Source organism: Oreochromis aureus, unplaced genomic scaffold (genome assembly GCF_013358895.1).
Source record: "Oreochromis aureus strain Israel breed Guangdong unplaced genomic scaffold, ZZ_aureus HiC_scaffold_126, whole genome shotgun sequence".
Classification (NCBI taxonomy): Eukaryota; Metazoa; Chordata; class Actinopteri; order Cichliformes; family Cichlidae; genus Oreochromis; species Oreochromis aureus.
The window spans coordinates 1-9,645 of NW_024108736.1; the positions used below are offsets into that span (position 1 = coordinate 1).

The window sequence follows — 9,645 nt, forward strand, 5'->3', positions numbered from 1 at the left end:
CTGAATCATTCAGCAGAGGAAAACAGGAGAAGGGATGGGATGGGATTTGTTTCTGTGAAGACAGTAACGGCCCCCAGTTGTTCTGTGTGGACGAGCAGAGAGTTGTTTGTACTGTCTGTGACTTTCCTCACCATCAGAGTCACAAAGTGATTCCTGTAGAAGAAGCAGTCAGTGTCTTAAAGAAACATCTCAAATCTGACTTAAAGTCTCTGCAGGACAAGAGGAACAAATACAAACAAGTGGTGAAAACATACAATGAAGTGCTTCAACACTCCAAGAAGCAGCTGTTGTCCACAGAGAGGCAGATCAGAGCAGAGTTCAACAAGCTCCAGCAGTTCCTGAAAGAGGAAGAGGAGTCCAGACTGGCAGCTCTGAGGGAGGAAGAGGAGCAGAAGGGGAGGACTATCAGCAGAGAGATGAAGATGATTGAGGAGCAGATCTCCTCTCTGTCAGACAGCATCTCTGCTGTTGAAGAAGAGCTGCAGAAACACAGCGTGCCATTCCTCCGCAGTTATAAAAACACTCAGAGCAGAGCCAGAGCCCAGAGCTCACTGTCAGATCCACAGCTGGTCTCAGGAGCACTGATAGATGTGGCCAAACACCTGGGCAACCTGTCCTTCAGAGTGTGGGAGAAGATGAAGGAGAAGGTCCACTTCAGTCCTGTCATTCTGGACCCAAACACTGCACACTGCTGTCTCTATCTGTCTGATGATCTGACCAGTGTGAGACATGGAGGACAGACATGGCAGCAGCTTCCTGATAATCCAGAGAGAAACACAATGTATGCTGATGTTTTTGGCTCTGAGGGCTTCAGCTCAGAGAAACACAGCTGGGAGGTGGAGGTGGGAGACCATTTCAGCTGGAATATAGGTTTAATTAAAGCATCAGTTGACAGGAAAGGAGAATATCCTGTTTCACCAAAAAATGGAATCTGGTGTTTAGTGCATCGCAGTGGAAAATATAATAATGGTGATGGTCAGACTGTGAGAGTGAAGAAGAGTCTGCAGAGGATCAGAGTCCAGCTGGACTATGACAGGGGGGAGGTGTCCTTCTATGACCCTGAAGACATGACTCACATCTACACTCACAGAGACACTTTCACTGAGACACTCTTGCCATACTTTTGTATTTTTAATGTTGATGATGCGAAGTCTTCAGATATCAAAATCTGTGAAACTAAGACTAATTGTAAAGATTAACAGCTGTCAATGATTAATTTAGCTGTGATTTTGTGATTATTTGTGTGTAAGATTTTAGTTATTTTGTAAAAAGAAATATTGTTTAGAAGTTTAATATTCTAGACACATTTAGATGAGATTCTCTGAGATGATTTTATGGGATGATCTTCACAAAAGCAACCAAAAAAAGTGTTTTAAAGGTTTGAGACATTAAGGATTTAATTGTTTTCTATATGGAAATTTGTTTGTATATTCATGTCAGAATATTTGTCATGTTGTTAATTCTTTCACATTGTTTAATTATAATGTGTCCACCTTAGCAGGATTTAAGTCTGAACACTGTATATACTGGAGCATATTGCAGATTTAAAAAAAGAATAGTTTTCATACAAAACCATCTGCGATAGTTTCCTCTGTTCTTAATCAATTATCATGGAATATTTGCTTATAGTCTAAACTCTAGTTAATTCATTTTCTATTTATATTGTGAAAAACCACACAATCATATTCATATTGTGAGGTACTTTACACTTTGGCACCTAAGCTGCATGCATCTCAATCGTGATGACTGCTTAAAACACTTCAGTGACTTATTAAAATGTTTTATTAGTAGCATTATACGAACATTTTAACAAATAAACATTTGTTGTTTCTATACATGTGTTTTTCTTCCATTAATGACCATAAGATGGAGACAAAATTTACATTATGTTCACGGCTTTGTTTGTTTTTTTCCTCTTCCATTTTTCTTTAATCTCAGGTGAACTATATAAGCACTTATCTTTATTTATCTGATGATATCAACAGTATAAGACATGGAGACATAAAACAACAACTTCCTGACAATCCAGAGAGACAAAATTATTATAAACTCTGTTCTGGCTGCTGATAGCTTCAGCTCAATGAAACACAGCAGGGAGGTGGGAGACCATCAAGAGAGATTTAGTAAAGGAGAATGACTCCTTCACTAATGGGGAGCAAAATCTTTTACTAGAATCTGAAATCTGGTATTTGAAACATTGCAATGGAAAATATACATATAATCTGCATGTTCAGGTAATTAAATCTGATAGGCAGGTTAATGTATATTAGTAGTGGTGCAACGGATCAGGGTTGATCCGTAATCGTTCCAAGCATGTATGAGCAGGAAAAGATTTAAGTTGTGGCTGAACTGTCCCAGGCATCTTCTGTTGCCCTAACTACTACAAATGGGTGGACCTCCAGGGCAACGGAAAGCTACATGACCGTGACAGCTCATTATATCACAGCAGAGTGTGATATAATGAGCGGTATGTATTATTGTAGGGTCTACCTTACAATATAAAGCGCCTTGAGGCGACTGTTGTTGTGATTTGGCGCTGTATAAATAAAACTGAATTGAATTGAATTGAATTGAGTGGTAGATACAAAGCCCTGTACTGCCCTATATTGTACCATAATTTTTTTTTTTAATAATTCCGTGGAATGAGTCTTGAATTGAATGTTTTTAACAGGCAAAAAATACTTCAATAAGTAAATGTTAAATTTTTGTCTTTTTTCTTTTTTTGCTGATCCGAAAATTGATCCAATCCGTGACTTAAAACCGTGATCCGATTCGAACCGTGAGATTTTTGATCCGTTGCACCATTATATATTAGTGTAGAACAAGTAAATTTTTGTGTGTGCTGCAGGTTTCTGCTGCTTCTAGTGACATCATAAAAATACAAACTCAACAAATCACCACATTCACAAACTGTTTCTGTGCAGTTTGTCACACAACACAGAGCTAAGCTGGTTAGTTTGCAGCGATGTGGTGAAATTTACAATGACACATTATGCTGGACTGGTACAGAGCAGCCTGTGAGTAGCAGACATCAGTTTTATTTGAAGTGATGATGGTGATTAGATTCACTTACCAAATTTTGAACCACCATTAATTAATACTTCAACCTTAAACGTGATCTCTCTTTATTAAAAAAACTACATACCACAGGCGTTTAAGATGGCAATAATTAAACCATCCATCCATCCATCCATTCGCTTCTCCTTTTCAGGGTCGCGGGGGGCGCTGGAGCCTATCCCAGCTGTCATAGGGCGAGAGGCGGGGTACACCCTGGACAGGTCGCCAGTCTGTCGCAGGGCCAACACACAAGGACAGACAACCATTCACACTCACATTCGCTCGCACATTCACACCTAGTGGCAATTTGGTTTATCCAATTAACCTATCCCCACAAGTTGCATGTCTTTGGACGGTGGGAGGAAGCCGGAGTACCCGGAGAGAACCCACGCAAACACGGGGAGAACATGCAAACTCCACACAGAAAGACCCCGGCCTGATGTTGGAATTGAACTCAGGACCTTCTTGCTGTGCGGCAACAGTGCTAACCACCGTGCCACCGCGCTGCACACAATAATTAAACCATTACACAAAACTCCATCATTTCTCCCAGCTGTCTTAGCTAATTATATTTCCTGGAAAACAGTTTGTTCTCATGTGTGTTCGGTCACATAATAGCACAGGATTTGAACTGAACAACAAAGAAAACAACCATCCATCCATCCATCTATCTATCTTCTTCCGCTTATCCAGAGCTGGGTCGCAGGGGCAGCAGCCCAAGCAGAGAAGCCCAGAACCTCCTCTCCCCAGCCAGCTCCTCCATCTTATCCGGGGGAACACCAAGGCGTTCCCAGGCCAGCCAAAAGATATAATCTCTCCAGCATGTCCTGGGTCTGTCCCGGGGCCTCCTCCCGGTAGGACATGCCCGGAACACGTCGCCCAGGAGGCGCGAGGTGTCAGTTTTTAAAAATTGTATTGATGTTAACTTGAAGCGCTGAATTAATTATGTTGTCTGTTCAGTTCAGTTCACTTCAATCTGTAAAGCGCCAAAGCAAATGAAATGATGGTCTTTTCAAGGCGCTTCGTGCTGCTGGAAAAATAATGTGTCCATAGAGTTTCTAGAAATATTTTGCAGTAGATATCACGAAATCACCACACGGGGGAAACGTTGCTTCATGCTCTAGACCCCACAAAAAAATTATGCACAGATGAGAAAAATGTACGTATGAGACTTGGTTCCCTGGATACATTGTTTGCCTTTCTTTTGAAAGTTTCAGCAATTGCTTCATCAAGTATTGGGTGGTTTAATTTTAAAATTTACAGTGCGCTTTATAATCCGGTGTGCCTTATGTATGAATTGTGGCTGTGCTTACTGACCTTGAACTGATTTTATGTGGGACACGGCAGTCAAAAATCTGTCAAAAATGTTTTAGTACGACTTTGGTAAGCTACGAAGCCGCACCGTTTGATGGATTGTCGGAGCATTACGGCTACCATAAGCTGTGTCCCAAAATGTAGGCTGCATCCTCCTGAGGCCTCATTTGTAGGCCGATTACGTCACAGCGACGCGACGAAGGCTGTCCCAATTCGTAGACTCCTCCGAATCTGGTCGACAAATGCGTCCTCCTTTTCCCCAGATTTGAAGGATGGGTCGGGTGTGTCCTTCGTGGCCTAACATTCAGAATTCATAGTGCGGCCCAGTCAAACGATGAAGCAGAGTCCCGGCTTCATCGTCTTCAGACCCCCGCGGTCTTTCGCTACTCAGGTTAAACATGATATGTAAGTCACTCAGATAACTTAAAAATTTTATTGTTTGGGTTTTTTCAGTGTTTTCTTGTTTGGAGTAAATCGGGTTGGCTGAGATCAAAGTTATTAGATTACATTAGATTAAATAAAACTTTATTAATCCCTCGGGTGGGTTCCTCCGGGGTTTTCACACAGCTGAATAAACGTCAAACAGAAAACCGATTAAACAGAAGTGTGAGATGGTCGAGAATTTACGCCAGTGTCCTGTTATATTTTAGATAGCCCTCTGCTCCGTCTGCTCCTTGCTAAGTTTATTAAACTCCACCGACACAGCGGTGATGCAAATCTGAACGCTGGACTGTCCCATTTCACAGCAAGGCACTTCTGGCCTTCTTGGTCTTCGAAGGACCCGGCCCACGTAGACCCCGAAGGCCGAAGAATGCCTCGTGGAGTAATCTGGGTCCAAACTCTGTCCGCTTCAGGTCCCAAAGTCAAATGAAAACTGAGAGTTAAAAACGGTCTAAATTCTTTCATCTTTAATAACATGATCAGCGTTGCTGCTTTACCAGGTGTAACAGTTAAGTTTAACAGCCAGTCGTCCATGAAAACAGAATTTATTACATTTAACAAAGTTAGAAGTTAGCACGAAGTTAGCTCGCTAGTTTCCACCTAAACATGATACACCATGTTCTGACTGAGAGATTTCTGAAAAAATTAAAACGTACAGCTCTGCTATCACTTCCAACATAAATGAAGACAGAAAGCTAAACAGCAGTGACTTTTGTAGGGTTACTGAAGTTGGACTAGCTGGTATATAATGTTGTGCTAGCGACACAGCTTTGTTAGCATAACATAAACACAGTGAAACTGGAGGATGAACGCTAACTTTTTTCCACTTGATAAAAGTAAACGTGAGGGTTCCCGATGGTTAGGGACAAATGCAATTGCATCGCAGGATGCTATTAATGGACCAAACTTAAGTCAGGAGCAGTGTTGCCAACTTAGCGACTTTGTCGCTATATTTAGCGTGTTTTCAGACCACCTTAGCGACTTTTTTTCTAAACAGCGACTAGTGACAAATCTGGCGACTTTTTCTGGTGTTTGTGGAGACTTATGATGACTTTTTGAAATGAAAGCACGTATCGCTCTTACTGTCAACAAGCAGTGGGTGCTGCCGTAGGCACCTCGCCCGTGCCAAAGCGCTCACAGGCAGCAGGTATTCCTCATGCAGCAGTCCCCCCAGCTGATATCAGAGCAGAGATATTCACCCCTACGCGTACAAACCACAAATGAGGCACGCATGAGCGAAGCCGCTGCTCCCCCCCGACTGTAAATGTAGATCTTTCTTTATCTAAAATAAATCAGTGCACTAAAATACATCATTCCCATCATTGCAAACTTAGAGATCAGATGTCCTTGCAGAGCCTTAACTCCATTTTGCACATCTGATTTCGACTGAAGCTGTCTGGTGAGGCTTTCTATGTCCGTTTTGATTGTTAATGGTTAAAAATGTTCTCCTTTTACTGTTACTTTTTGTGGATCACAAGGTTTAACACTACTTAAAAAGACACACACACAAAGCAAGTCCGCCAGAGTGCCTATTTCGGGTCACTTTTGCCGAACCCAAGTACAGATAAAGGAGGAGGGTTGGAATTGTGACATTAAAAAAACAATAATTGCTAAAAGAAATTTAATTTATAGTTCTAAATATAATCTAAATGCTTTTAGGGTGATTTTTACTCACTTCATGTCTGTTCCATGATGTTATTTCTCTCTCCTACAGCGTGTGTTACAATTACATAGGCATGACCAATTATGCAATTAAGGCGATGGCGTTATTTAGCGACTTCTAGCGACTTTTAGGACAGCCAATAGCGATTTTCCTTACTGAGGAGTTGGCAACACTGGTCAGGAGAACAAGTGAGATAATCCATCCACAATATGAGGTTAGTCATTAATATACTGCAACAACATGGCAATAGAGCAACTGTGAGAGAATTCAACATTAATGAATCAATGGTACGGAAGTGGAGGAAGCAAGAAGAGTGAGTGGAGTAAAGTTTGACTTATCTGACTGTTTAGTTTCGCTTAATGTGCCTTATAATCCGAAAAATACGGTAGTTTGATTTATTTCACTTTGCAGAAAAATTTTGTGATGCTCAGTAATCAAATAGAATGGTTAAAGAATAACATTGAAAAAAATAATCAGAGGTAGAATCCTTTGTGTTTCACTGAAACACTGACACTCTGGGAGTGAAGTTTAAAAATCAAAAGTTAAAACCTGATTATAAAACATCAGAAGACCCAAAAATCTCTAAAAGCATAAGAGATGTATGCTGCTTATTAAAGTTAAAAAATAACATGAGAAAGAACATTTTTAATCAAATCAATCAAGTGTAGTTACACTGATATCTGAATGAAATGAAATTAAATGAAGATGCTGCAGAGACACACATGTTATAATTTTATCCGTTTAAACATTTTTAACCTGCTGATGTGATACAGTTTCAAAATTTTTAAGTAATTTCTTTGAATTTGAAGATCTTTAAAGCTCACATGTGTTACTATAAAATGTTATTTAAGTGAAAGCAAGATGCTGATAATCAGGAACATTTAGATCTTTTAGTTGTAAAGTTGGCTCTTGCTGAAGTGACACAAGTTGAATCATTTTCTAAGAAGTGTCACAGTTTACTGTTCACACTCAACTTTAGAAAGTATAGAAATTAGCATCATTCACATTTTGACATGATTAAACTACTTGTATGAACAACAGAAATATTGTGAAAACATGCATTTTAAAGGAACAAGAATATGAAAAGCAAAAATTTTTATACAGAAGGCAAATTAGACCTTAGTGACTCACAAGATTTTTATATGAAAAGTTGCTTTTTCATATAGAAACAAATATTTTCACACACTTCACAATCAAATCTCAGTCTGGCAGATTTTGATATCATACGTTTTGGCATTTCCTGCCTTTCCAATACTAAAATATGGGAAGAGTTTCTCAGTGAAAGTGTCTCTGTAAGTGTAGATGTGAGTCATGTCTTCAGGGTCATAGAAGGACACCTCCCCCCTGTCATAGTCCAGCTGGACTCTGATCCTCTGGAGACTCTTCTTCACTGTCACAGTCTGACCAACACCATCAATGTATTTTCTATTTTTATGCAATAAACACCAGATTCCATATTTTGGTGAAACAAAAAGCTCTCCCTTTTTGTCAACTGATTCTTTACTTAACCCCACATTCCAGGTCGGATGGTCTCCCACCTCAACATCCCAGCTGTGTTTCCCAGACCTGAAACCCTCAGAGCCCAGAATATTAGCATATTTTGTGTTTCTCTCTGGATTATCAGGAAGCTGCTGCCATGTGTCTCCATGTCTCACACTGGTCAGATCATCAGACAGATAGAGATAGGGGTTTGCAGTGTTTGGGTCCAGAATGACAGGACTGAAGTGGACCTTCTCCTTCATCTTCTCCCACACTCTGAAGGACAGGTTGCCCAGGTGTTTGGCCACATCTATCAGTGCTCCTGAGACCAGCTGTGGATCTGACAGTGAGCTCTGGGCTCTGGCTCTGCTCTGAGTGTCTTTATAACTGCTGAGGAATGGCACGCTGTGTTTCTGCAGCTCTTCTTCAACAGCAGAGATGCTGTCTGACAGAGAGGAGATCTGCTCCTCAATCATCCTCATCTCTCTGCTGATAGTCCTCCCCTTCTGCTCCTCTTCCTCCCTCAGAGCTGCCAGTCTGGACTCCTCTTCCTCTTTCAGGAACTGCTGGAGCTTGTTGAACTCTGCTCTGATCTGCCTCTCTGTGGACAACAGCTGCTTCTTGGAGTGTTGAAGCACTTCATTGTATGTTTTCTCCACTTGTTTGTATTTGTTCCTCTTGTCCTGCAGAGATTTTAAGTAAGATTTTAGATGTTTCTTTAGGACACTGACTGCTTCTTTTACAGGAACCACTTTGTGACTCTGCTGGTGAGGAAAGTCACAGACAGAACACACAGCTCTCTGCTCGTCCACACAGAACAGTTTAGGCTCTTCTTCATGTTTTCTGCACACCACTGTTAGTTTCTTCTCTCGCTTTTCTGTCTCAGATAATCCAGATTTTCTTCTCACCTCAAAGGAATCAGCCAGTTCCTTCAGAGCAAAGTTCACTCTAGGATCTCCTTTAGAGGATTTTCTTTTACAAATGGGACAGTTTGTGTTTTTAGCTTGTTCCCAGAATTGTTGCAGGCAGTTTAAACAGAAGCTGTGGTTGCAGATCAGAGTTACAGGGTCTTTCAAAGTCTCTGAACACACATGGCAGCTCAGGTAGCTTTCAAGAAATGTGTCTTTCTCAGCCATTTTCTCTGTTTTCAAATTTCTCTTCAAGAAAAAAACTCACCAAATTGTTTTTCTTTCACCTTGTCCCTTTCAGCCCTCCAAGTAAGAGTTAGAGTACTCCATTCCTGTAATGACGCATTCAGCAATGTTCAGTCAGATTCATAATCTGCAATGAATTTCATCTACGTCTTTCACTGGTTAAATTTTAATTGCAAACACTCTGCTATTTACTTTTACAACCTTCAGACATCATAGGATGTCACCTGAAACCTGTATAATGTTACCTTTAGACTTTGAAGTTTATGGTAGACTATAATGTGATGACCTGATCAGTATGAAAATCGTAGAAAATGTCCTTTTTCACAGAGTAGAAAGAAACAGGTGTAGATACTAATACAGAAAATCCGATCAAATTATTAATCTTAATAGTATATTTAGTGTTTTCTCATCATTGATGACAGCTTTATGGTTGTTATACACTGTAATGCTCAGTGAAGTTTAGTTTTATTTTCCAAAATTATTTTTAGATCATAACACATTTGTATTTATCCACACGAAATCTGCTCCTACACAAGC

General features: G+C 40.4%; 2 protein-coding genes across 2 annotated transcripts; one reads left to right on the plus strand and one right to left on the minus strand.

Moving 5' to 3' along the window:
* Positions 1 to 60: 60 nt before the first annotated feature.
* LOC116313559 (nuclear factor 7, brain-like) lies at positions 61 to 1,199 on the plus strand (the record flags this gene model as incomplete). The annotated part of the gene is made up of 1 exon (XM_031731302.2): positions 61 to 1,199. A coding segment is annotated over one exon (1,139 nt), but the record flags the coding sequence as incomplete, so codon positions are not given.
* Positions 1,200 to 7,192: 5,993 nt separating this feature from the next.
* Positions 7,193 to 9,184, minus strand: LOC116328970 (zinc-binding protein A33-like). The gene has a single exon (XM_031750865.2). The coding sequence runs from the start codon at positions 9,088 to 9,090 to the stop codon at positions 7,669 to 7,671; it is 1,422 nt and encodes a 473-aa protein (XP_031606725.2). The 5' UTR covers positions 9,091 to 9,184; the 3' UTR covers positions 7,193 to 7,668.
* Positions 9,185 to 9,645: the final 461 nt, after the last annotated feature.

Excerpts from the sequence above, each read along its gene's own strand:
- LOC116328970 (XM_031750865.2), bottom strand. The coding sequence starts at position 9,090 with ATGGCTGAGAAAGACACATTTCTTGAAAGCTACCTGAGCTGCCATGTG.